This window comes from Babylonia areolata, chromosome 31, assembly GCF_041734735.1.
Source record: "Babylonia areolata isolate BAREFJ2019XMU chromosome 31, ASM4173473v1, whole genome shotgun sequence".
In the NCBI taxonomy this organism is placed as follows: Eukaryota; Metazoa; Mollusca; class Gastropoda; order Neogastropoda; family Buccinidae; genus Babylonia; species Babylonia areolata.
The window spans coordinates 14,182,874-14,210,194 of NC_134906.1; the positions used below are offsets into that span (position 1 = coordinate 14,182,874).

At 42.8% G+C, this 27,321-nt stretch overlaps 2 protein-coding genes across 6 annotated transcripts in view; one reads left to right on the forward strand and one right to left on the reverse strand.

The window, feature by feature from the left end:
- LOC143275967 (uncharacterized) overlaps positions 1 to 11,398 on the reverse strand; it is a 32,335-nt gene extending 20,937 nt beyond the window's left edge. For all 3 annotated transcript variants that reach the window (XM_076580326.1, XM_076580327.1, XM_076580325.1), the window contains exons 1-5: positions 11,169 to 11,398; positions 8,186 to 8,428; positions 7,170 to 7,403; positions 4,969 to 5,653; positions 3,555 to 3,641 (exon numbers count right to left, since the gene is read on the reverse strand). In XM_076580326.1, coding sequence (XP_076436441.1) covers positions 3,555 to 3,641; positions 4,969 to 5,653; positions 7,170 to 7,403; positions 8,186 to 8,422 — 1,243 coding nt within the window. In that variant the 5' untranslated portion in view covers positions 8,423 to 8,428; positions 11,169 to 11,398. The remainder of the gene's footprint in view (positions 1 to 3,554; positions 3,642 to 4,968; positions 5,654 to 7,169; positions 7,404 to 8,185; positions 8,429 to 11,168) is intronic.
- A 2,617-nt stretch (positions 11,399 to 14,015) lies between these two features.
- LOC143275924 (inter-alpha-trypsin inhibitor heavy chain H3-like) lies at positions 14,016 to 25,552 on the forward strand. Of its 3 annotated transcripts, none has more exons than XM_076580263.1 (5): positions 14,016 to 14,101; positions 18,561 to 19,096; positions 20,715 to 20,884; positions 22,416 to 22,593; positions 23,431 to 25,552. In XM_076580263.1, exons 2-5 carry the CDS (start codon positions 18,713 to 18,715, stop codon positions 24,781 to 24,783), a joined length of 2,085 nt encoding a protein of 694 aa, XP_076436378.1. In that variant the 5' UTR covers positions 14,016 to 14,101; positions 18,561 to 18,712; the 3' UTR covers positions 24,784 to 25,552. The 3 variants fall into 3 exon arrangements, with proteins under 3 accessions (XP_076436378.1, XP_076436379.1, XP_076436380.1); XM_076580264.1 differs by lacking the exon at positions 14,016 to 14,101 and adding an exon at positions 14,262 to 14,381; XM_076580265.1 differs by lacking the exons at positions 14,016 to 14,101; positions 18,561 to 19,096 and adding an exon at positions 19,144 to 19,179.
- Positions 25,553 to 27,321: the final 1,769 nt, after the last annotated feature.

Below are 27,321 nucleotides of genomic sequence, written 5' to 3' on the forward strand. Positions count from 1 at the left end.
TCTCAGGATACCTCACGTCAGAAGTAAGACCTATGGACACAGATCGTTTTCTTTTCAATCGCCAAAGACGTGGAACAAGCTCCCTGATAACCTCAGTCATTCTGATTCCCTCGCATCTTTTAAATCTCGTCTCAAAACTCACCTTTTCCCTCAGCAATAAGTTCAGTTGTGGCAGGCCCACAACTACATGCATGTATATGAATGTGTATTGTGTGTGCGTGTGTTTATGTAAGTATGTGCCTGCCTATGTGTGTGTATGAGTTAGGGTAGCTGTTAGATACACAGGTATATTAAAATGTATGTATGCAGTGCGTGCGTGCGTGCGTGCGTGCGTGTGGTCACATTTTGGTGTGTGTATGTAACATAGATATAATGTTTTATGTTATCAAAAGCGTTTTTGTAAAGCACCTAGAGCAGATTTCTGGATAGTGTGCTATATAAGTATCCATTATTATTATCATTATTAATGGTTAAGACGCTTACCTGCCAATACAGTGTCCACGAGGGTCTGGGTTTGAATCCAAGTCTCGCCATTTCTCCCAAGAGCAGAAAAAAAATGTAGTGTCTGGTCATGATGAGACAATAAACTGAGGTCCCGTGGTGCAGCACATACTTGGCGCACTGATATAGAGCCCGCGGCAACAAAAGTATTGTCTTCTGGGAAAATTCTTCAGAAGAAATCCACTCTGATAGATGCAGAAAGTTCTGTAAATGCATGCAGTCAAGGCCTGGTTAGTGTGTTGGACTGCTGTGAGACATCTGCCTAGCAGATGTGGTGTAACATATATATGTATATATGGATTTGTCGGAACACACGGACACCTTAAGAAATGGTAAACTGTAAACTGAACGACGAGATAATGCTCCAAAGCAGCCTTTAGTCTCTTCCTGAAACTGTCCCTTGTTTGTGCATTCACAATGTTCAGTGCCGTGCAGGGAATTCCAGATATCAATAATAATAATAAAAATAATGGATACTTGCTGAGCGCTTTCCTCTGAAAGGGAGGACAAAGATCTTTACAATAAACATGAAACACACACACACAAGGACAATAACTTTTTTTTTAATAATTTTTTTTAATTCAAATTTCAATAACTCTCTATGCAAAGGTATAAGACTTCTTTCCATTTTACTTTCTTCGTCTTTTTTTTTATTATTCTTTTGTTCACTTAAAGTTATTTTACTGACACTGACAGCATCAGGAATCAATGAATATAATGTAACAATAATAATGATGATTATGATACAGATGATTTATAGAAAAGGATGGCAACTCACCGTGTAAGCTCTCCATGCAAGCAGCACAATAACAGGCAAACGAAAAGTTATAAGGAAAAAAGACAAAAGCCTTTACTACTTCAGCCACTTCCCCACCACCAGCCCACCCCAATTCCTTACCTGTTTCATATTCTATATTCACTCTGAAATTCAAACAAGGTCAAACAGGCACAATTTGTGGGTTCGCATGTGTGTGTGTGTGTGTGTGTGTGTGTGTGTGTGTGTGTGTCTGTGTGTGTGTGTGTGTGTGTGTGTGTGTGTGTGTGTGTGTGTGTGTGTAAAAATCAAATAATCTATTGTTAATATATCCCCCCCCCCCCCCACTGCCGCCAGCCTTCTCTTCCCCATCTGTCCTCTCCACTCTTTCTCTCTTTCTCACAGGAAATTTTCTATCTAAAATTACGTTTAAATAACATACTTACCGTGACCCAACTAGTGCTTTGATGTAAATAGCCAGTACAACACATCTTGAGCCACTTACCTCCCTGCCCCGCCCCGCTCCATCCCAGACTCAGTGCGCACCACACACAGCCAGAGGCCTGTTACTGTCTGTGTGCTGTGATGGTCTGTTGTGCAACTACCACCGAAGCGATGCCTCTTGCGCCATCATCCCGCAGGCGTGCGACGTCTCTCTGGTAGAAGTCGATGAGGCATCATCCCTAAAGCGATAGGTGTCCCTCAAGTAGAATTTGACGAAAGTAGAGTGTACTGTGTCGCCTAAGGATATTGGTGCGGGCAAAGAAGACAGAGGTCCACAGCTGTATTGTGGGGGAGGTCTGTGGCCCACAGCTGTGCTGATAAATGTAGTGCAAGGAAAACTGGGTCGGTGGGTTGAATCCACACTTAACTGAGAGCCCTTCGAATCAAAGGAAGGGAAGGAAACACGTACCCTTATAGGGTTGTCTCATTTGAGCGCGGATGAGCGTCAATGCAAGGAGGTGCGCATGTGGTTTGATCTGATGATTCCGCAACGGATGTGGGCCGATAGTGGAAGTGATTTTTGTGTTTGAAGGAAACTGTGGCATGAGACAGAGGTAGGTCACTGTGTTGGGCTTGCCTTAGGCATGACAGCCAGATCTGTAGAGGTTCTCCATGCGAGCTGACAGGCGATGGGCACTCCCTCCCCCCCTTTTTTTTTGACGATGTCAAAAAAAATGACAGCACTGGTATGTTGCCCATGCATAGAATGGCAGACATTTGGCAACAAAAGACTTGATGTCCCTGGTGTCTCTGGGACAGGGTTGTGTAATTGCCCAGGTAGGTACCATCACGAAGGGGCATACGGAAGGCTTGGTGGCTTCTCTACCTGAGTGTGGCATGTTGGAGTAACCTGCAGAAAGTTGTCGGCAGTCAATGGCTGGGTTGGATCAGGCTGTGGATGTGCATTTCATGTGCCCACAGGTCACTGAGTCTCATTCTGTGGTGGAATTCCCAAATGGAAGAGGGTTTCCATGGGGAAAATTTTTTGCTGAAGGTTCTTTAGTGAGAAAGGGGACCGGATCCATGACAGGCCTCTGGCTGTGTGTGGTGCGCACTGAGTCTGGGATGGAGCGGGGCGGGGCAGGGAGGTGAGTGGCTCAAGATGTGTTGTACTGGCTATTTACATCAAAGCACTAGTTGGGTCACGGTTAAGTATGTGTAATTAAACTATACTTTTCAACATGTTCGCTGGTTTCTTTCTGTCTGTCTCTCCACTCGTTGTGTGTCTCTGACAGACCTATATATACATCTCTTCTCTTTCACAGTCCCCACCCCTCCTGACCCACCCCACACCTTTTTGGTCCTGCTGTCTCATTCTGTCCAACTTCAAGAACTAGTTTTTAGCTATGTTATTTACCTCAGATTTGTCTGAACAGCTGCCTTCATGGCATGGCAAATAAACAAAACAGTCATACACGTAAAATATTACATGTCTAAGTGAGTATGTATGTGTGCTTGACTGAAACCTGACTGAATGACACAGGAAACCATTGATGAACGCCCAAGGGCAGCTCATCTGGCTCTTCCCAGGTAAGCAGCCTGTTGCTGAAATGACTCCGTGTTTGTAGAGCGCTTAGAGTTTGTTCTCTGACTGAAGATAGATGCTATATAACCTCTTTGATTTGTCTCTGCACAAGATTCAGTGCTATATAATTTTTTTTTTTTTTAATAAATATTCATATCCATATTATCAGGGTGTGTCCAATCCATTTTCATCGCTTTCTCCTGATGAAGGTCTCTATGTGCTAATACCACCAGAAAATAAGGATTCATTCATTCACTCCTTCATTCCTACCTGTTTTTGAACGTTTGTGGGTGAGGTTGGTCAAGGTTGCCAGAGCGAACTCCACTGCCGAGACTGACGCCGGAGGGGCCTGCACACCTGGAGATCAATGGAGAGAGCGGAGGAAGTGGAGGAGGCGGCAGGTTGGCGTTGTTGAGAGGGCCAGGAGTAGAGGGCCCAGAGTGTCGGCAAATCGATTGCGATCGCGCCTTAATTTTAGCACGATCGCCCAATCGAGCTACATAATTATGTGACCAGATTGGAGACATAATTTGACAAAAAACAAGAACGCCAGAGAATCGACAGACAGACAGAAAATAGGAAAAAACTTAGCCGTATGGAGAGCACAGGAACAGGAGTCATGATGGCTGCTGGAAAAAGAGGGCACTAGCCAGCAGGACAAAGGGGAGGTTACCTACTTCCGGGAGGTTATTGGCCGTAGTTGCTTTCGTTTTCTCTGCATAGGCGGATAGTAGTTTGCACAGGACAGGAATGTCAGACCCCTGCCGGAATCTGCACTAGTTAGGTCACGGTTAAGTATGTGTAATTAAATGGGTTTTTTAGGTTCTAATCTTCTATATATAACTTTTTCATGTCTTTTCATAGGTCATACCTGTTCTATTCATAATTCATTAAATGATATGTCATACATGATGTGAGATGTTCTGGGGTTTGTTTTTTGTTTTGTTTTCTGTTGTTGTTTTTTTATAATAATAATTTAATACATCATAAATGATAAAAGACGGAACATTCATAAGTGTTCAAAAGATGGTCACAAGCCACACCTACTTTCAGTCTTTCCATGTGAGTGGGTCAGTAGTTTGCTCAGAACAGCAATCAGACCCCTGCTGGAGTCTGTACCAGTGAGTCACAGAAAGTATACATGTGTACTTGATTATAACTTTGTTAAAAGGTCACTTTATTTTGTATGAAGTACTTCAATCTCTCGTTGAAATGGTTCTGTCAGTGGAACACACACACACACACATACTCACACAAACACACACACACACACATACTCACACAAACACACACACACACACATACTCACACAAACACACACACACACACATACTCACACAAACACACACACACACACATACTCACACAAACACACACACACACATACTCACACAAACACGCACACACACACATACTCACACAAACACGCACACACACACATACTCACACAAACACGCACACACACACACATCAACAAAACCACACCCCCTAGTCCTGTAAACAAAAAAAGTGACATACTTTTACTCATGACAATTATTGTTATGCAACCTGAGCACCTCCTTTTTTTAACAAAGACAACACACACACACACACACACACATGCACACACAGACACACACACATGCACACATATACATACACACACTAACAAACTGGGCTAAAACAATCACAACCCACCACCTACCTGCCAAACAGCAAAGCTTTGCCTGTGCTTCAATGGCGGACAGACGCTGAGTGGACTCCGACGGCAACTGGTAGACGTCACTGACCTTCACCTTTACAATGCTGCCATAATCCATGGCAAACACCATCACTTCATCTTCATCACAAACCACCAAGACTCTGCCTCGCACAGCAGCGTTTTTACTGCCTTTGTTCACCAGCACAGCAACCACTTCCCCAACACCAGGATGGCGGACAGCCTGCAAGCTTGGCATCGCCTTGTGCAGCACGTCTGTGATGTGACTCAACGAGTTAATCGCCTTTTCACCAACGCAGGCCCAGAAATAAGGACCCCAAATAACGTCCAAGACATACACATCTTCACAATCTGACGCAGCATGTTCGTTATCAGCATTATCGTCATCTCTCAGCAGTGACAGCGGCGTTCTTGTTGTTGACTGCGCGGCTGTGTCACAATGGGGGTGGGTTAAGTTCTCCACGTCCTTGAAAAGCTGTGCAGAGGATGCAGGGTTCTGGGGGGGCTGGGGCCATGCAAGGCCTTCTTCTATGAGACATGAGGCGACATGGACAACTGGATTTGTTTTTTCTTCCTTCTTACAGGTGAGGTGGCAGTGATGGAGGTGTGAGGGACGGACTCTGTTCAATGCCTGCATGCTGGGTTTGGAAACCAGGAGGTCGTTCCAGATCTGAAAATTGTTATTGGAGGTTCAGCTCGATGTATATGTAAGCAAGTGTGTGTGTGTGTGTGTGTGTGTGTGTGTGTGTGTGTGTCTGGGTGTGTGTGTGTGTCATTGTGTGTGTGTCTGTGTGTGTGTGTGTGTGTGTATGTATGTGTGTGTGGGGGGGGTGGGGGGTCTGTGTGTGTGTGGGGTGTGTGTGTGTGTGTGTGTGTGTGTGTGTGTGTGTGTGTGTGTGTGTGTGTGTGTATGTGTATATGTGTGTGCTTCTGTGTGTGTGTGTGTGTGTGTGTGTGTGTGTTTGTGTGGGTGTACAGGGAGTTGTAGATGTGTGTCTGTGTGTAACTGAGTGTCTGTGTGGGGAGTATAATATATGTGGATGAGGACTGATGTCTGTGTGTATGTGTGGGGGGGGGGGTGGAGTTGATAAGCTGTGTGTCTGTGTGTGTGCAACTGTCTGTGTGGTGGGTATAACATACCAGTATGTGTGTGTGTTTGTGTGTGTGTGTGTGTGTGTGGAACAGGATGGAGGTACCTGTTTGGGATAGGAGGAAGTATGGGTATGGAAGGGTACATGTCTGTATAAGTGGTGGAGAATGGTGGAGGTGGATGAGTGTGTATGTGCATGGAGAGAGAGAGAGAGAGAGAGAGAGAGAAAGATGTACACAGCTACAGCAGCCATGTGCAGCACAACACCAAGTTCATCAGTACAATCTCAGCGCCTGACTTTCTACCCACACTGGCTCACTGTTTCACCCGCATGCCATGTCTCCATGTCTGACCTTTGCCAGCGCACACCTCGCGCCCAGTACATGCACCCGTACATTACACAATATTATTTTTCCTTGACAAATCTTTCAGTAACCATTTTCCATACACAGTTACAAGCCCCAAAACAACAAAAATCTCACCTTGTCAAAGAAGGGAATATCCTAAAAAAAATATATGTCCATTTAAAATATCAACATAACACTCATTGACTATTTGCTTCATGGTCTATGTAAACGCACTTATGTAAATGACATTATTAGAAACATTTACACAAAAACACCAGGTGCATTTAAAACAATGACAAATCATCACAAACTCCGAAGACTAAGTATGGCAAGAAAATGTCCATTCATTAGACTTCAAACAGATACTAGGCCTACGTAAATGTAGTAGTGTATATGCTTCCTGAATTTCTAAAAATGATGTAGCCGAGTGCTCGACTGGCTACGGTGACCGCTTCATGCACAAGTTGTAGCAGACGACATTTTGCAACTGACCTACTGATCTTCATTCACTCGCACATCGATACCGGTGCAACGCCATTCAAATTTCGAATGAAAGCTCCTTCTAAAGAAATGCTCCAAACATTTATTAACCAGATCTATGTGTCATTCTACTGTACTGTCTTTTGTGACTGGCCTCTATATGCCCCTGGCCTGTGCGAGGAGCTTTCTGTCCTTTCCCTTTCTATCCTGTTAATTCCTTTATATCTAAATCCCTTATTCACAGTTACAAAAAAATATAAAAATCTCACCTTGTCAGTCATCGACACAGCAGTAATCCTCTGCTGCAGAAACAGCGTGTTGCTGCACAGCCTGCTTAAGCACCTCTGAAATGCTGGCTGAAACTGGTAAAAGTTGCTGTCCGTGTCCAAGAACTGAGCCAACAGCTTAAACAGGCCGGACGTGGACAGCAAGGAATCTGATGTTGGTTGGCCCACAGTGGACAGCAGCCACAGCGTTTCTAAGGCCAGGGTGTAAACCACCGCCTGAAACATAAAATGGTCAACAAAAGTTTTAGAGATGTACTGCATGTTTGTCAGCTGAGGTGTTGGGTCTTAGTTTTAGCGAGACCCCAAATTGTTGAGTGTGCATCGTGTTTCTGTATGCACGTATGTGCGCGTTTACACACTGGTGTCAGTGTGCGCATATGCGTGGGTGCATGTGTTTGTAGGTGGGGGGTTTTTTCGTTGTTTTTTCACACAAACTTTACATAGATCTCAAGGCTTGATCAACAAATCAGGTTGATGTGAAGACGAAGTATCTCCTCCATTCTTTTATTTTCTGGGTGTTTTCTTTGGAGCAGATGTTGTGTACCATAAATAGGTCAGTCCCTATGCTTTGACATCTTGAAACTGAAATGCAGTAATGCAGCCACAAATGCACAGACTCGCATGAACGTGCAAAAACTAACTCACACACACACCCACACTACACACACATGTATGTATACATGTACACACGCGCGCGCGCAACATGCAGACACCTTCACACATACACACTCTCACACATACACGCATGTCTATGTGCAAACACTGACAAACTCACACACACATGCAAAAAAACATACACACGCACGCACACACACACACAGAGCAATAAAACTTACACACATTCACATTTACACACACACATACACGTTGCAATAAAACTAACATACACTCTCTCTCTCTCTCTCTCTCTCTCACACACACACACAAACATACAAATATACAAACCTACCCATACCACCACCATGTCCACAAACACACACACACACACCATCACCAACCTCATTTCCCTCTCGAGGTTTGAACTCCCTGCCCAAGACTTGCATCAGAATGGGAACAATGTCATGCTCAATGCACCAAAAAGCCAGCCGAGGAGTCACTGACTTGCTGACAGTGGTCTTCAGCATGTAGAGACAAGACAGAGTCTGCAAGGGGTCATCCAACACGTCGGCTTTCTGCAGCTGTTGGATGAGGAAGCTGACTGTTCTCTCATCCTTGGTCTTTTCTTTCTCGTTCATGGTTAACTGAAAAGTAAAGTAATAGTCAGGTTATAATAACAACAACAACAATAGTAATAAAGACAATAATAATAATGATGGCCTAGAGGTAACGCGTCTACCTAGGAAGCGAGAGAATCTGAGCGCGCTGGTTGGAATCACGGCTCAGCTGTCAATACATTCTCCCCCTCCACTAGACCTTGAGTGGTGGTCTGGACGCTAGTCATTTGGATGAGGCAATAAACCGAGGTCCCATGTGCACCATGCATTTAGTGCACATAAAAGAACCCACGGCAACAAAAGGGTTGTTCCTGGCAAAATTCTGTTGAAAAATCCACTTTGATAGGGAAAAAAAAATTTTTAAACCGCACACAGGAAAAAAAATTTTTTAAATGGGTGGCGCCCTCAGTGTAGCAACGCGCTCTCCCCTGGGGAGAGCAGCCCGAATTTCACAAAGAGAAATCTGTTGTGATAAAAAGAAATACAAATACAAAATAATAGTAACAGCAACAACAATAACAATAGTAACAACAATAATCATTATGACAATAATAGTGTGCTAATTGAATAGGTGTGCGTGTATGCCCATTTCTGTGTGTGTGTGTGTTGAAACAAAACAAAAAGAAACTAAACAATTTTTTTTTCACAAGTAGTGGCGTAAGCATAGCTGCTTTTTTACATCCAGCAAATGGCAAAAATGAAAGAATAGCAAAGAAACAAAAAAAACAAAAACAAAAAAACAGACAAAGCAAAGGCAAAATACACACACTTGAAAATAAAGCGCTTAAATGAAAGCATGTACATAACTGAAGTGTGACACCCGAGTGTGTGTGTGTGTGTGTGTGTGTGTGTGTGTGTGTGTGTGGTGTGTGTGCGTGTGTGTGTGTGTGTGTGTGTGTGTGGTGTGTGTGTGTGTGTGTGTGTGTGTGTGTGTGCATATGTATATATGCGTGTGGGTGTGTGTAGTAGTAGTAGTAGTCTTCAGTTTAATGTCTTCCACTTTAAGTGATATTAGACGAAAATGGGTGTGTGTGTTTGTATGTATGTGTGCATGTGTGTGTGTGTGTGTGTGTGTGCGTGGGGGTAAGGATTGGGGTTGGGGGGTTGCAATTCTTACATTCACTGGTATGGAGACCTGCCAATGAGCTTTCAGGTGGTGGCTTGATTTTGAATAAAACTTCTGTATGTCATGATTTCTGACTCATGTGTGAACAAAGTGAGAGTGAATATATCCATTACAAATTTACGTCCACATTTTCCTGGCTACTACAAGTGGAAAAGGAACAAAATTTGACAGGATGGTAGGTATAGGACTTTCAAAGTCATCCCTTCTGTGATTATACTGAAAGCAGGGTGAGAGGTCAAAGGTCAAAGTCAACTTGGCATTGTGACTTGTTGTGGGTACAAAATGATCTCTAGGTAAATTAATAAAAACAAGAGGTTCTAGTTTGGTTCAATGACTGGTCACACCTCATGGTGACAACAAAACTGGCATAGATATGAGGTTAGAGGTCATAGTCACAGTCAGTCAAACATGGCGTCATGGAAAAATGTAGAAGTATGATAGAACTTGACTTTCTCGTCCATATCTTATTAAACATCACTATTTATTCTGGCCACAATATAATTTGCTATGTAGATTTTTATGTCAAAGCTTAGGGTCACATAAATGTGTGTCTTTTTAAGAAATGATCTGCTGTGCATGGTCTTCCTTTTTATTATTCCTTTGATGGATGGGTATCACACATAGATCTGAATAGATGGCCTTGTTTGTTTTAATATTGTTCATTTTAATGGACGGAACATTGTACTGGACACACTATAACAGTTCAAGGAAACTGTGCCGCCAATCAAATGATTGGTGTAATTAAGAGAACCTTCAATTACTTAGATAAGGATATATTTCTCAATCTATATAAAACATTAGTTAGATCGCATGTAGAATATGGTAATATTGTGTGGCACCCATACTTCAAGAGACATTCCATAGCAACAGAAAGGGTCCAAAGAACAGCAACAAAATTATTAAAAGAATGTAAGAATATGAGTTATCAACAAAGACTTACATACTTAAATCTACACTCACTAAAAGGTCGAAGAGTAAGAGGAGATTTGATTGAAACTTATAATATATTAAATAACACAAATGATGTAAATGCAAGACATAATATATTCAATAACATAAATTATGTAAATGCAAGACATAACTTTAGAATGTTGGACTATGATAGTACAAGGAACTCAGTAATGAAAATATTTCGAACACTACAACACCAACATTAGAAAAAATTCATTGGCTAACCGAATTGCACAAACATGGAATGCACTACCAACCGAAGTTCAACTTCCACAAAATACTACCACGTTCAAAAATCTCCTTGACACCATCTTAAAAGAAACTTCTTTTTTATTATGGTGAATAAAATAAAGTTTCTTGCAGAAGTGTACTTGCGTACCCCGCCCAACAACAACAAACAAAAGAAGAAAATAAATAAATAAAATAAAATGGAAGAAGTAAAGATAAAAAGGCCGAGAGGTCTAGGCAGATGACTTGCCGGTCCCTATACTACTACTACAAGTACTACTGATATAGCAACCATGTGAGAACACACGAGCACATTGTTAACAAAATGCTGAAAACGCGCATTGATTATTCCCCCAGATTACCAGGCTTGGGGAGTTCTAAATGAAATGTACTTAACAGAATATTCATGCAAAGGCTTTTTTAATGTTGACACACGCCCACCAGTCATAGCAATGTACACACACAATGACCGCTCTGCGTCAGTGTTCCAGTGAATGGCGGTAAATTGGCGAGCAGACAACACGTGGGTGATTGTTTGGGTTTGGATTGCAAAGTCCGTATGTGTGCAAGAGTTCGTGAAAGCTTGCGACGGTAAAGTCATAGCAGGTTAATGATTTTCTGTAATCATTCGTCTTTGAATTCAAAGTTTTGCTCGCTGCCTGATGATGAAGAGATTATCTTTCGGTGTTGTTTTTAATTCTTGACTTGTCTTAAAATAGGAAAAAAAAGAAAAGAGAAAAGTCTATGGAGCGCACGGGGCACGAACAAATATATCTTGGCAATAACGCTCAGTTGCAGAAGGTTTGGTATGAAGGAAAGAAAAGATGCCGTGTGTGTGTGTGTGTGTGTGTGTGTGTGTGTGTTAAACTTGGGGGAAAAAAAGAAAAGAGAAAAGTCTATGGAGCGCACGGGGCACGAACAAATATATCTTGGAAATCAACGCTCAGTTGCAAAAGGTTTTGGGTATGAAGGAAAGAAAGGATGTGTGTGTGTGTGTGTGTGTGTGTGTGTGTGTTAAACTTGACACCAGTACATCTTACACGGAATGAACGAGACTTTGGTGAGATTATCATGGCCTTTTTAACGTTATAACTCAGTGACCATTTTTAGTTTCCCTTAGTTTCTCTTGTGACTGCCACCGTGATAACTTGAAGTTCGTCACTGATTCAGTCAGGTAAAAAAAAAAATGTCGCTTTGTGTCGCGTTCGCTGGATTAGCTTCAGTTTAACTTAGCTGAACAGGATTATAGCCTGGTCTCTCTCTCCGAGCACTGAGTGTCCTAAGTCTCTGAGTCTCAGCCACTGAGTCCCCCACCCCGGACCCTCCCTCTGCCTCTCTCTCTCCGGCCATGTCAAGGGCCATGGGCACATCGGGCCGGCCCCTTTGGAAGTTGTGAAGAGAACCGTGCTCCAGGATGGACTGAGCTGACAGGAGGAAGATGCCGGCAGACTGATTACTGGTTTTAAGACGCGTATACAGTCACGGCCGGCTGTTTAGGGTCAGGTCAGGGGCATAGTAGCCCTTGCTACTGGTACAATGTAACCTAGTAGGCCTACTGCTGACCTCAGTGCCACATGTGAAGTCTCCCATCGATGGACCAAGCGGAGGAGGACTAGAAACCTTTCCCAACGGCTGTGAAGGCGGACTAAAGAAGAGGATGACCAAAGGGCAGGGGGAGCTCTTATTACTAGTTGGCTGGAAGTCCTCCTAGGACTGAGACGGAACTCCGCCGAAGAAAAAACCTCAGTGCACCTGCCGGGGCCGTTCTACACTGACGTGGCAGTATCTGTACCTGTGGGACTCTGAGCGTCGGTTGGCGAGAGAGTGGGGAAGGGACTGTGCTGGTCAGGCAACTGAACCGGCAGGCTAATGTCACGTCCGTCGGAACGACGACTGAGCTAGCCCTTCAACACCCAGCTTTCCCAAGCCCTGCGGCGATGGAGAAGTGGTAACGGGGACAGGCAGAGGATGCTGCTGGCAGTTCCGGGGCTAGTCACGACTCTGCACTGACGCAGGCGGCTGTGGGGTGATGGTCGTCCGCCACAGACTGGGGCAGATCCAGTCCGGTAGTGCGGCGCCTGCCGAATCCTCCCACAGCGTCAGAGCAGCCCTTTTTAGGGACAGCACTGCTCTCCCCACACGGGGAAGGGGAGATAAAACTACGGGATCCCTAAACAAAGCCTCAGTGCCACCTAGTACCTAGTAGGAAACCGCACCTACTTGGACATCAGTCCAACACTAGCGGTCGAAAACAACAGAAGAAAAGACGGAACCAGCAGTCATGCCCTGACTCTGGGCCAGTCTGGGTGCCTGGAATGTTCCGGCACCCTTTTGGACAGAGACGACAGACCAGAAAGGCGCACAGCACTCATCAGTTGGAGACAGGGTATCCAACCTCCAGGTCTTACTGACAGAGGAGTGGCCTGCCCAGCATCGAAAGCCTGCTGATCCAGTGCCAGCTACGTGACAGGACACGTTGTCCGGCGCACTGGCACTATGACTGTGACTGACAGTCAGGACCCCCAACTGATACTACTCAGTGCATGGCCAGCTGAAGGAAGGCCACCGCAAACTTGGACTGAGACCCTGCAAGCACTTCAACTGACTGAGGACACCTTGAAGACAAACCTCAAAGCCTGTCACGGTGACACAGACATCGCTCCCTGGGAAATTGATGCCCTTGACCACTCTCGCTGGAAGATGCTGCCGTGCTCTAGTGGCATGAAGACGTTTGAAAACAAGAGAATGCTGGCCATTAAGGAGAAGCGTGAGCGAAGGAAGCAGGGCTCCACTTCTGGAGACGTTTTCCCTTGCAACACCTGTGGGAAGTGCTGCGCATCCAGAATCGGCCTCTTCTCCCATACGAGGATACACACCGACAGATAAACCTACCTGCCTACTCACTCGGCATCTGTCGGTCCCGGCCGGACGGGAGACTCCATCACAGTCACAGCTGTTATTGGGTCCGTTTTTGTTTGAATCAGTCCCAGTCTCGCCCTAGCTTGCAAGCTTAACTGAGCGTCAGCCGTCGTCCTAGGTCTATCAGTCGGATGAAACCACATATATACCGCTAGTATATGTTTACCGGTCACTGACCATTCTATTTCTTTGGATGCGGCGGAGACCGCCTCAGTGAAGCCGCACACTCGGAAATGATACCCGAATTATTCTCTCTCTCTTTGTGAAACATTTCAGTGTTCAGTTCACACACACACACACACACACACACACATATATACACACACAGCGCGCAGCATGGGCTTTTATGGTAGAGTTCATATGATAAGACGTGTATGAAACCGCGCTTTACTCAAACCTATACAAACATTAATTTGTGAGCGGGGTGAGTGCCTGGGAATAACAACTCTCAGGACGCCAGGTCTGCGACGAATAAGGTATTTGACCGATCATATTTCTCTGTGATCGGTCTTGAACGTCATTTTTAGTTATAATCGGTGAAAATGCATTTCAGGACCAATCCCAAACCTCTAGAAGTCAGTGCAAAGCAGACGACTGATTATAAAACTATGATGTTTCGAGTCATGGGGAGATTTTATTTCAGCAGACATACTAAGCCTTCCAGAATAGATACTACTTACATGTTGGGCACGGTGCCATAAGTGACTGGAAAACTATGGCGTCAAGATAATTTCTTCCAAAAAATCGAATTTCGCTGTAAGGTCTGCTGCCATGTTCCAATGTAAACAAAACCACGGACTTTGAAGCTCGTGTCGCAAACCCCGGCATTTGACCGTCTGGCCACGCCCATGACATGGGCCATAATAATTATGTCTCAAACGGAACGTAGTGCGTTATAGCTCATGATCTGGATGTGTAAGAGAAAGCATGTTTGTAGATTTATTATTCTTTATCAGTCGGCTTCCATAGCTGAATTTGATGCACTGGTGACTCAAACACAGGAGTGCATTGCTGGCCTAAAGGACTGGATGACTCTCAACAAGCTGCAATTAAATGATGATAAGACTGAATTTATGATAACCTGTCCAAAGAAGTTTCGTCAACATCCTTCCTTTCCTGACTCTGTTCTGATCAATAGCACACCTGTTTCACTTTCTCCCTCTGTTCGCAGTCTTGGTGTAATCCTGGACCAGTCTCTTTCCTTCCAACAGCACATTTCGAATATCTGTAAAGTTGCCTATTTGGAACTGCGTAGAATCAGCTCTATCCGCCACTATCTCTCAACCGATGCAACCAAGACACTTGTATGCTCTCTGGTTCTCTCAAGATTGGATTACTGCAACTCTCTTTTGGCCGGCCTTCCCAAATACCTGTTAGACAGACTCCAACGAATTCAGAATAACGCTGCCAGACTCATTTGCAGAGCTTCTAAATTTGACCATGTTTCTCCTCTCCTTCAGTCTCTCCACTGGTTGCCTGTTTCTGATCGAATAGACTTTAAGCTATCCACTCTGACCTTTTCTGCAGTCAACGGATCTGGCCCCAAGTATCTTTCTGAACTCATCCATATCTATACCCCGTCTCGCCAGCTCCGTTCTTCCTCTGATACTCGACTTCTCAGGATACCTCACGTCAGAAGTAAGACCTATGGACACAGATCGTTTTCTTTTCAATCGCCAAAGACGTGGAACAAGCTCCCTGATAACCTCCGTCATTCTCATTCACTCGCATCTTTTAAATCTCGTCTCAAAACTCACCTTTTCCCTCAGCAATAAGTTCAATTGTGGCAGGTCCACTTCCTTTTCGTTAGGTGTGCTTGACTATGTGTGTATACATATGTATGTGTACGTAACTACATGCATGTATATGAATGTGTATTGTGTGTGCGTGTGTTTATGTAAGTTTGTGCCTGCCTATGTGTGCGTATGTGTTAGGGTAGCTGTTAGATACACATGTATGTTAAAATGTATGTATGCAGTGTGTGTGCGTGCGTGCGTGCATGCATGCGTGCGTGCGTGTGTGTGTGTGTGTGTGGTCACATTTTGGTGTGTGTATGTAACATAGATATAATGATTTATGTTATCAAAAGCGTTTTTGTAAAGCACCTAGAGCAGATTTCTGGATAGTGTGCTATATAAGTATCCATTATTATTATTATTATTATTATTTAGCTCTCTTCTTCTTCTTCCGGTGATGTCTGTTGTGTTGTCGCGTCACAACAATGCTGCCAACTGACATTTGGAGAAGCTGCGCACCGCGTTTGTATACTATCAGTCTGTCATACCTCTCATAATACATTCAAGAAGTAAGGGTTGTGCCGTGTATTTATACTTGGAATAGATATCATAAATTAAAAAAAACAAAACAAAAAACACAAAAAAACAACGTTATTCACTTCCACATGAAAATTGTTTATGGATTGTATGCCCCACCCACCCACTCCACTCCACAAAGAAAAAAGGAAAACAGAAAGAAAAAAAAAAAGATTTATGTTACATTCAAAAGTTATACATGAAATGATGAATGCATTGTTACCCCAGTTTAGTTGACTGCTAATAAGAATTAAATGCGTTACAGTTATGAATGGTTATTGATTCACCTGTGTGACAAAATCTGCAATGTCTGCTGTGAGAGAAGACAGATTGGCAGGTTGTTGATTTGAAAAACCAAAAGCACCATGGGGCATTTCTGATGTAGTCGATGACTGATCATTTGATAGATTCTGTCAAGTAAATGCAGAGTGTGACAGACTGATGAATGTAGGCAGTTGAAGTAATGTTTGTTTGGAAAATGCTTTGTGCAGTGAGCTAATATATATTTGTTTTGAAGAATGACACACTCAACAAGTGTGAAGATCTTGTTCTTAAGACTCAGGAAGACACACACACACACACACACACACACACACACACACACACACACACACACACACACACACTCTAACACACACACACACACACATACACACACACACACACACACACACACACACACACACATATATATATATATATATATATATATATATATATATATATATATATATATATATATATATATATATATATATATACCTTGGAGTGAAGTTGGATTTGTATCATCATGTAAGTTGTAACCTTGGAATAAATATAAAAAAATTATTGAAATCCACATGTATGCTGATTTTGTACAACACACCTGAAGGACGAACATGACAATATGAGCGTGTCAGCTGGTTAATATTGTCATAAAACTAAATTGAAGGCAGAAAAATCAGCCCTCATTTGGTCCTGTGCAGTCAAGTGGGCTAGTATAAACAATAAATGAAGACATAAACTAACAAGACATTAGAGAATTTCTTACTCAAGTCAGCCACCCCAGAATGCTCATTGTCAGCTAAAATAAATAAATGAAATAAATAATTATTGATTAAAAAAAAAATCTCTCTCTCTCTTTCTTTCTCCCCCCTTCTCTCTCTCTCTCTCTCTCTCTCTATGTATATATATATATATGTGTGTGTGTGTGTGTGTGTATCAGTGGAAAGAAGTGCAATATTAAGTATGATTCCATAGTGGAGTGATGGCCTAGAGGTAATGTGTCCTCATATATTGTTTATTTATATTTTTTGTATTTCTGTATGATATAGAGCTCATTAACTTTTTTGTGAGTGTTAATGGGTTTTTTTCACTTAAAATTTTTTTTTTATATTAAGTTGAACAAATTGTGAAATGTGTGTGTTTGTGTGTGTGTGTTTCTTTTGTGGATATTTCTTCACTCCACAAGGGTGAAGAATTTTGGCAATGGTTATTTGTTGTATATTGTATAAATACATACCATATATGTATATATTATATACATGTATGCATAGATACATACATACATACATACACACACACACTCACACATATATATATATATATATATATATCAAAAACAGTAGGCTCTTCATGTCTTTAAAACTTATATTCTTAAAAAAAAAAAAAAAAAAAAGCAGCAAATTTTCACTGTAAAAACAGCTTCTTCAGGCATGTCTCTGAGTATGTGTGTGTTCCCAGAGTAATAGTGATATCCGGGAGTCGTTAGATGATTAAATCTATAATGAAGGATCCCTGCTGTAAAAAAATGGTTATTTTTCGCCGGACGTGAGCAATACATTTTCACATTGAAGATGTGACGTGAGCAAGCATTTGACGCCTCTGGCAGTTAACGCTCCCCCACCCCTTGTTGATAGTAACATTTTCCCCTTGCCCCGTCCCCTGTACCCGCACCTCCCTTACTCCATCCCTTTTGACAGTTTGTGTGCGCAATGCAGGAGTGGAGTGTTTCCCATGATGATGTGGTGTAGATTATTTTGTTTTCACAGAAAAATAACAAAGTGTTTTAAGGTGTTATTTTGTTTTATTTAATTCTATCTTATTTTTGCGGAAAAGTAGCTGAGTGTTTAGTGTGTTCTTTTATTCTGTTCATTTTACAGAAAGGTAGTGTGTCATTATATTTTTCTTTGCTGTTGGTATTATGGAAAGATAGCAGAGGATTTTTACTTCATTTTTGCAGAAAGGTATCATGGCATGATTTATGTTGTTTTAGTTTTACAGAAAGATAGCAAAGGATTTTACTTAATTTTTGCAGAAAGGTATCATGACATAACATGTTGATTTAGTTTTACAGAAAGATAGCAAAGGATTTGATTTTATTTCTTTTATGCAGAAAGGTGGCATGACATAATTTAAGTATATGCTGCTTTATTTTTGCAGAAGGGTAGCAAAGCATTATATTTTGTTTTGGTTTTACAGAATGATAGGAGAGGATTTTATTTATTTATTTTTTTTGTGGAAAGGTTTCATGGCTTCATTTTTTCTTTTGTTTTTACAGACAGTTAGTAAAGGATTTTATATCTTTCATTTTTTAAAAAGGTAGCAACAATGAAATAAGGAAAAATAGTCCTTGTTGTTGCAGATCAGCAATTTCTGGACAGTTACAAAGGCACGCAAAGCATAGCTGGAATTGCTTCACAACATTTCTTAGCAACTCTCAGAATAAAATTGTGAAAGAAACTGGACATCACGAGATTCCATAAACAAGGGCAGAAACTTGAATTGTTAGTCATCATGGCAGACCGTGCTTTCTGTAGTCATGGAGCAAAGATCCTGCTGTTGCTATGCTTACTGAACGCGGCACCATCGTCGTCAGGCATCAAACTGAAATCATTAGGAACCCACCTGCTCATCACTGAGGAGGAACAACCCAACGTTCACTCTCGCACCTTTCTGAGGCAGAAGCGTGAAACACCAGAAGAATCTGATGTCAGTGTTCGCCAGTTCCATGTAAATTCAACGCTGTACGCGCGCTTTGCCACAGTAACCATCAACAGTGAGGTGGTGAACACGGCGTCAGAGAACAGCTGGGAGGTGAAGTTCCATGTGCAAGTGCCGGAGGCTGCCTTCATGTCTAGCTTTACCATGGTGGTGGATGGGAAGACGCATGTCGCACAGGTAACTTACTGTGCTGCTGCTGTGTGTGTGTGTGTGTGTCCAGCTTTACCATGGTGGTGGATGGGAAGACGCATGTCGCACAGGTAACTTACTGTGCTGCTGCTGTGTGTGTGTGTGTGTGTGTGTGTGTGTGTCTGTATGTGTGTGTGTCTGTGTGAGAGTGTGGTGTCCAACTTTACCATGGTGGTGGATGGGAAGATGCATGTCACACAGGTAATTCACTGTGCTGCTGCTCTATGTGTGTGTGTGCATGTGTGTGTGTGTGTGTGTGTGTGTCTGTATGTGTGTGTGTCTGTGTGAGAGTGTGGTGTCCAACTTTACCATGGTGGTGGATGGGAAGATGCATGTCACACAGGTAATTCACTGTGCTGCTGCTCTGTGTGTGTGTGTGTGCATGTGTGTGTGTGTGTGTGTGTGTGTGTGTGTGTGTGGTGTGTGTGTGTGTGTGTGTGATTTCTATTTCTTTGGGGAAAAAATGCAACTAAACTATAAAAAAAAACCCAACATTTTGTGGACTACTTTCTTCTGCAGTTGCAAAGAAACTGTAGTGAATGATGGGCTGAAAATGTGTAGAATACCAGAACTTTGGATCGTAATTCATAACTCTTTGTGTGCATAAGGTATGGCGACACATTTAGTTTTTAATTTTCATGTATTTTCTAGATTCATTTCAGTTGCTTTTAGTTTGACTATCAAATTCTAGCATATATTCAGAAAGTGTGTGAAATTTGTTTTTATTATATTTATGGTTTGCTGACTGCTAACTATTAAACCAGTGTTTTAAGTAAGCTTCAAATGATCACAAATAGTTTGTTCATTTTCCTTTCAGAAAAGTATGGGTTATATTTACTTTTTTGCAGTAGTTTGCTTGCCAGAATTTTTTTTGTTAATTACTCTTTGCAGCACAAAACTGCCTGATAAATAGAAAGAACAAGTCAAAATAATGCCCAGCACTGAAGAGATTCAGATTCAGGAAAACTAGCATTGTTGCATAGGACACTTTCATGTATCTATCTATCTATCTATCTCTATATGTATATAATGAATAATAAATCCATGACCAGATGTCTGTGGAATTTATGTGTATGTATGTGTCAAACAATGTTAACACTTATTTTGCCTTTGATACACGCATTATGATGAATCAAGTTATGAGACTGATGATGTTGGTATCAGAAATCCTCCATGCTCCAGCAGGGGCCACAGGTTGATTTAATTTTGATGGGTGCAACAACCGAGTGGATAAAGCGTTGAACTTTTAATCGGAAGGTCCTGGGTTCAAATCTCTGTAAGGGTGCATGGTGGGAAAATGGTGGAGATTTATCTGATCTCCCAGGTCAACATTTGTGCAGACCTGCATGTGCGTGAACCCCCTTCATGTGTATTTGCAAGCAGAAGATCAAATATGCAGGTTAAAGATCCTGTAATCTAATCAGCGTTCGGTGGAATATGGAAACAAGAACATACCTGGAGTATGGCTGTCTACATTGCAGGATAAAAACGGTCATACATGTAAAAGCCCACTGGTGTACACATATACGAGTGAACATGGGAGTTGCACCCCACGAATGAAAAAGAAGATTAATTTCTAATCCTAAATTGTAGACAACCTGTGCAGGTTCTGGAGAAGGAGGTGGCTGAAGAGCGGTACCAGGAGGCACGGCGGAGGAACCAGACGGCTGGGCAGGTGAAACAGGTGCCCGTGAAGCTGGAGCGAGGCATGGAGCTCTTCGAGATCTCCATCAACCTAGCCCCTGGCGCTTCCGCTCTCTTCACGCTGGTCTACAAGTGAGTGCTGCAGGTTCATGGTTTACTCTTTGTGTGCCAAAAACAACAGCAAAAAAAAAAAAAAACAAAACAAACAACAAAAAACCCAGTAGAAAGTGGTGTTTCTCAAGTCATAAATCAATATCCAGAACAGTCAGCCAAAAACTGAGAAAATGGTTTGGAGATATACCACTCTGGATCAATTGTTGTGAATTTTCTGCCTTCCAGAGTTATTTCCCTTCTTTTGATGATGTCATCAGTGACATCATTATGCACATAAGTACTAAGTACTATGGCACTCCAGGAGTTAAAGGTCCCACAGCCTATTACAGCCTTCAGGGCAGTGAATGCACGCCCACTGTGTCTAGGGCGTGGCATAGGGAGACGCCGTTCAGTCCTCTCCTTCCGCCATTTGAACCTTCCCCAGCCAAAGTCAGGTACCCATTCATTCCCCGGCATCTCCACTCTTTTTTCTCAAGGCCTGACAAAGCGCGTTGGGTTACGCTGCTGGTCAGGCATCTGCTTGGCAGATGTGGTGTAGCGTATATGGATTTGTCCGAACGCAATGACGCCTCCTTGAGCTACTGAAACTGAAACTCCTGGGTGGACAGAATGAAGTGCCATTCCCAAGGACACAAAGTGCTCATGACTCCAGTATGGACTGGGTGCTTGGAGGTTGTGAGTTCCAGGCACAGACTCCTGTAATAATGTTGTAGGAACATGGCAGAATGGTTAAGACTGAGAGTCCCGCACTGTTGTGCCCATCACAGATCTTGTTCAAGCTGCATGGTGTGAACCTAAATAGATTTTATCAGTTTTTTTCGTTTTGTTTTTATCAGGAGGAAAGTGCAGAATGGTTAAGAAGCTTATCTGCCAGTACATTGTCCATCAGGGTTTAGGTTCAAATCCTGGTCTCACCCTTTCCCCCATGTTTGGCTAGAAAATCAAATTGAGTGTCTGGTCATTCAGATGCGATAAACCGAGGTCCCGTGTTCATCACACACTTAGGGCACTGAAAAAGACACTATGGCAACATAAGTGTTGTCCTCTGCAAAATCCATTTTGACAGGTACACAAATATGTATACATACATATGCATGCACTCAAGGCCTGACCAGCACGTTGGGTTATGCTGTTGGTCAGGAATCTGCCAAGCAGATGTGTGTAGCATAGGAAGACCTTGAGTTGTGGTCTGGTTGCTAGTCATTCAGACAGAATGATAAACAGGGGTCCCTTGCGTAGCATGCACCTTGTGCACGTCTAAAGAACCATGACCAAAAGAGAGTTGTCACTGGGAAAATTTCATGGTAAAATCCACTCTTACATGTGTGTGTGTGTGTGTGTGTGTGTGTGTGTGTGTGTGTGTGTGTGCATGACAGCAGGAAACAAATAATGAGCTCCTACAGGCAGCTGTCAGTGGGCTCTACCCAGGTAAGCAGCCTATTGTGTAAATGACTCAATGTTTGTAAAGTGCTTAGAGCTCGGTCCCTGACCAAGGATATGTGCTCTTAAGGTATCCATATCAGTCAGCCAGTCATTACTGTTGTTGCAGTGAGTTATTGGAGCGACGAAGGGGGGTTTACAAGCAGACGCTGGTGGTGAAGCCAGGCACCATCGTGGACGATCTGTCCGTCAGTGCCTCCTTTGCCGAGCGTCAGGGGTTTAATTACTTCGCCTACTCTTTGCCAGGCAGCGACACAAAGCTGACATCCAGCAGTGCTGACCAGCAGGTAAAAAGGACTTCAAACAGGTCATCATAGGTGTGTTTGTGATTAAACGTTACCAATACGTCTGTTAATGATGTGCCCAAGGAGGTAGGTGGCAGAATGGTTAAGACGCTTATCTGCCAATACAGAGAGTCCATGAGGGTCTCGGCTTGAATTCTGCTCTCACCTTTTCTCCCAGTTTTGACTGGAAAATCAAACAGAACGTCTTGTCATTCGGATGAGATGATAAGCCGAGGTCCCATTTGCAACAAGCACTTAGCGCACTGAAAAAGAACCCATGGCAAGCAGAATATTGTCCTCTTGCAAAATTCTGTAAAAGAAATCCACTCTGATCGGTTCACAGACATACATGTATGCATGCACTCAAGGCCTGACTGAGCGTGTTAGGTTATTCTGCTGGCCAGGCATCTGCTAGCGGATGTGTTGTAGCATATATGGATTTGTCCAAACACAGTGATGCCTCCTTGAGAATCTGAAACTGAAACAGCTCAAGTGCAGTGTGTAAAAAGTACAAGTTTACTGGTATGAGAAATAACCCTTCTAGGTAGGCTGATCATCTGCTAGATTGCTCTGATTATGCTTGAAGTTTGATAGCTATAAATTACAACTGAACGCTTTGAATACTTTTTTTTTCTTTAAAAAAAATTTCTTTGTTACCTGTAATTGCTCCTGCACTGTCCAACTCTCACTGTCCAACACAAGAATAGGTAGACAGATCTGAGCACAAGTCATCAGAAATTCCCTTTCAACAACATCCAACAATTCCCAGCCCCGCCCCCCCCCCCCCCCCCCCCGAACAGCACCCCACCATTCAACTCATGCATTTTCTTTCCTGTGCAGACCCAAGTGAAAGCCAGTGTCAGCTCTCGAGAGGTGGTCTTCAGACCTTCTGTGGAAATGCAGCGCAAGTTCAACTACAAGGAAGGCATCGCGGGAGAGTTCAACGTCTACTACAGCGTGAACTCCGACCCGGAGGGTGGCAGCATCATTGTGCAGAACGAATACTTCGCCCACTTCTTTGCTCCGGCCGAGCTGGACTCGTTGCCCAAGAACATCCTGTTTATCATCGACATCAGTGGGTCCATGAGTGGCAGCAAGATCCATCAGGCCCAGCAAGCCATGCTGAAGATCCTGGACGATCTGGCCATCCGCGCCACTGACAAGTTCAACATCCTGCTGTTTGATGACAAGATAGAGATGTGGCAGAGGTTTCCAGCCAGCACGCTGGCCTTTGAGATCGACAAGGCCAAGGGGTTTGTGCGAGACAAACTGGTGAGCCGTGGGGGGACGGACATCCACTTGGCGCTGACTGAGGGTCTGGACCTCCTGCTCAGCAAGCAGGAGAAGCAGTCCTGCAACACGGCCGACATGGTTGTCTTCCTTACTGACGGGGACCCCACCTACGGGATCACAGACATAGACCGCATCATCGGCGACGTCACGACCAAGAACAAGGGTCGGGCCTCCATCCACACGCTGGGCTTTGGTTTCAACTTGAACTTTGGCTTCCTGTCGAAGTTGTCCCTCAGGAACCAGGGCTTCGTGCGCAGGATCTACGAGGATGTGGATGCCAAAGAGCAGCTGAGGAACTTCTATGATGAGATCAGCAAGCCAGTACTGTGCAACGTGGTGGCTCACTACAGCACGGATGTGGTCACCACCGACCTTTTGACCGTGCACGACTTCCCCATCTACTTTGATGGCAAGGAGATCATCGTGGCAGGGAAAACCAGACTGCTGGACACGCACATCGACCCGGCCAGTTGGGATGCCAAACTGACCGGCTCAGGAGCCAACGGAATGGTCGACTTCGTCGTGCCAGTGGGACAGGTGCGGGTGGTGGGGGCGGAGTCCGGAATCGAAGACGACCTGACGGAGAAACTGTGGGCCTACATGAAGATCAAGAGCCTGCTGGAGGAGATGGAACGGCTGGACTCTGAAGACGACAGGGCGCCGCTCCGCACCCAAGCCTTGAACATGTCCTTGACCTACGGGTTCGTGACCCCACTGACCTCTTTCAGCATCGTGGTGGACAGCAGGCCAGAAGGGGCCATGGAAGACATGATGAGGGCTGACAACAACAAGAGGTACTACGCTGGCGGGTACCCCTCAGGGCAGGCGTGTGGGTGGAGGTTGTCATGGGTGTTGGTGGTGTGCTCCCTTCTGATTGGTCGGCTCCTCAGCCTCCAGTGAAACAAGAGAGAGGCTTGCTTTGTCCCTGCGGTGGTGTGTTGTATTTTTTGTGTGTGTTGTATTGCATTGTAGTACTTTTTTTCCACAACAGATTTCTCTGCGTGAAATTCGGGCTGCTCTCCTCAGGGAGAGCACACACATTGCTACATTTCAGTGTCACCATCCTTTTTTAAAAATTTATTTTATTCTATTTATTTATTTTTCTGAATGCAAGTATAATTGTTTCATTATTAGAGTGGATTTTTCTTCAGAATTTTGCCGGAGACAATCCTTTTGTTTCTGTGTTTTTGTGTGTGCATTAAATGCATGCTGCATGTGAGACCTTGGGTCATCATCTCATCAGAATGACTAGCGTCCAGACCATCACTCAAGGTCAAGTGGAAGCAGAGAAAATTGTGTGAAATATATGCTTTTGTGATAACGGTGGTAGTGAAGGTTTGTGAATGTTTGGATGTTTAAATGGTTTGTTAGGGTGCTTTTTTGTTTGTTGTTGTTGTTTTGTGGTGTTGTTTTTTTTTTTTTTTTGGGGGGGGTGGTTGTTTGTCTTTTGTAGTCATGGATACTTTGAGGGGATCTTTTTTTGTTTTGTTTTTGTTTGTGGTTTTAGTTGTTGTTGTTTTTTGCTGTTGGATTGTTTGGTTGGTTGGTTGGTTGGTTACAAGTCCTTCAATGAGTGTTAATTGTGCATTCTGTATTATTCTGTCCTATCAGTGTGTGTGTGTTTATGCATGTTAATTGTATGTGTTTGTGCTGTGTGTGTGTGTGTGTGTGTGTGTGTGTGTGTGTATATATATATATATATATATATATATATATATATATATATATATATATGTATTTGTATATTTTTGTACACAGGTTCAGTTGTCATTTTATATACACATGAATTTACACACACACACACATACACACACACACACTATAAAAAAAAAAAAAAAAAAAAAAAAAAAATATATATATATATATAAACACACACACACACACACACACACACACACATATATATATATATATATATATGTGTGTGTGTTTGTGTGTATGTATGTTTATGCATATAAAATGGCAACTGAATAGAACAAGATCGGGAAATCAATACTTCAGTCTTTCAATTCAGTTCAGTTCAAACTGGTTCACTGCGGTTCTGTTTAATTTTAAGATACTTTATTCACACCACTTGGAGCAATAGATGACTTGGCAAAGAGAAAGAAGCATACTGGTAAATCAGATCATTAAAACAGAGAGAAAGTAACTATGGAAACATATAAATCTAAGACCTTTGTTTAACAGCTTGTATGGAGAGGAGTGTTGGGGTTTGGCAAGTTGACTGGCAGAGTATATAAATCAGTGAGTTAGTGTTTATGTTGTTTTATTTCATTTTATTTATTTACTTATCTGATATCTAATTCTGGGCTATAAACAACATGATTTGATTTGATCTAATGTGTAATGTGACATGTTTTCTTATGGGGTCTACATTTTATTCTTAAACTCTGTAATGATATTATCTACATAAACTAAATGTTTTTTTAGTGATTGCGCTGTGAACGTGTTTAGCTTATTTTATATTTTAGTGTCAATGATGTGTTTTTTTCTTAACCTTGTCAACATCAGTTTTATTACTTTAGTTATTGTGTTCTATATTTTTATGCATTTTCATGTTGTGAAAGTGATGTGCTTGATGTGTTTAACGTTATATGTCCTTGAGTCAAAAGACAAAATATCCGTACATTTACTGACAATAAAGTTGTAGCTTAGCTTAGCTAATCTCAATCTACTCCAGGCATGAGTTAACTTGTACCATGATCACTTCCCCTGTGGACCATGTACAAGTATTCTCATACCAGCACACTTTCCTAATTTCGTTTATTTTTGCCTGGTACAGTTAGCATTCTAAACTAAAGCATCTATGGAATCGAAAAAGCATGAAAACGAAGCTTCTTCAGCCGAATAAATCAAAAATTCTCTATCAATTTTCGCCTAGAATTTTACCGTAGAGGTCTCACGTAGCGCTGGTCTAGCAGATGTGGTGTAGAGTATATGGATTTGTCCAAACGCAGTGATGCCTCTTAGAGTAACTAAACTGAACTGAACAGAACTGGTCTTTGGGAGTTGTAGCAGGTATGTAGCTGTGTGGTAGATCGAATTAAAGTATCCTTGGGATGTGAACACTTGTTTCATTACTCACCAGTCCCAGAAGAAGAATTTACTGGAGCAGTGATGTAGTGGCAACACACACAACAAGGAAGTTGGTAAGCAGGAAAAGGCAACTCTGCAGGTATGAGTGAATGTAGGAGTTGCAGCCCATGAGGTGTGAGGAAGAAAGTGGAAACAGTGCCTGCGAACAGGGTTACCGATGCAGTGAGAGAACAAATTCTAGAAATAAGCCATGAGCATTTTGTGTGTGTGAGAGCGCGCGTGCGCACGTGTGTGTGTGTGTTGTTGTTTTGTTTTCTTTTTTTAATGAGGTCAGTGAATGAGGAAAAAAAAACAACAGTAACATCAACAGTTAGTCTGTCAGCAGCGTCTGTTTAAAACACT

What these genes read in the sequence shown, in the direction of transcription:
- LOC143275924 (XM_076580263.1), top strand. Translation starts at nt 18,713, where the DNA reads ATGGCAGACCGTGCTTTCTGTAGTCATGGAGCAAAGATCCTGCTGTTG. An exon ending in CTCTTCACGCTGGTCTACAA is followed by an intron (nt 20,885 to 22,415) that starts GTGAGTGCTGCA and finishes CTGTTGTTGCAG; the next exon opens with TGAGTTATTGGAGCGACGAA. An exon ending in CCAGCAGTGCTGACCAGCAG is followed by an intron (nt 22,594 to 23,430) that starts GTAAAAAGGACT and finishes TTTCCTGTGCAG; the next exon opens with ACCCAAGTGAAAGCCAGTGT.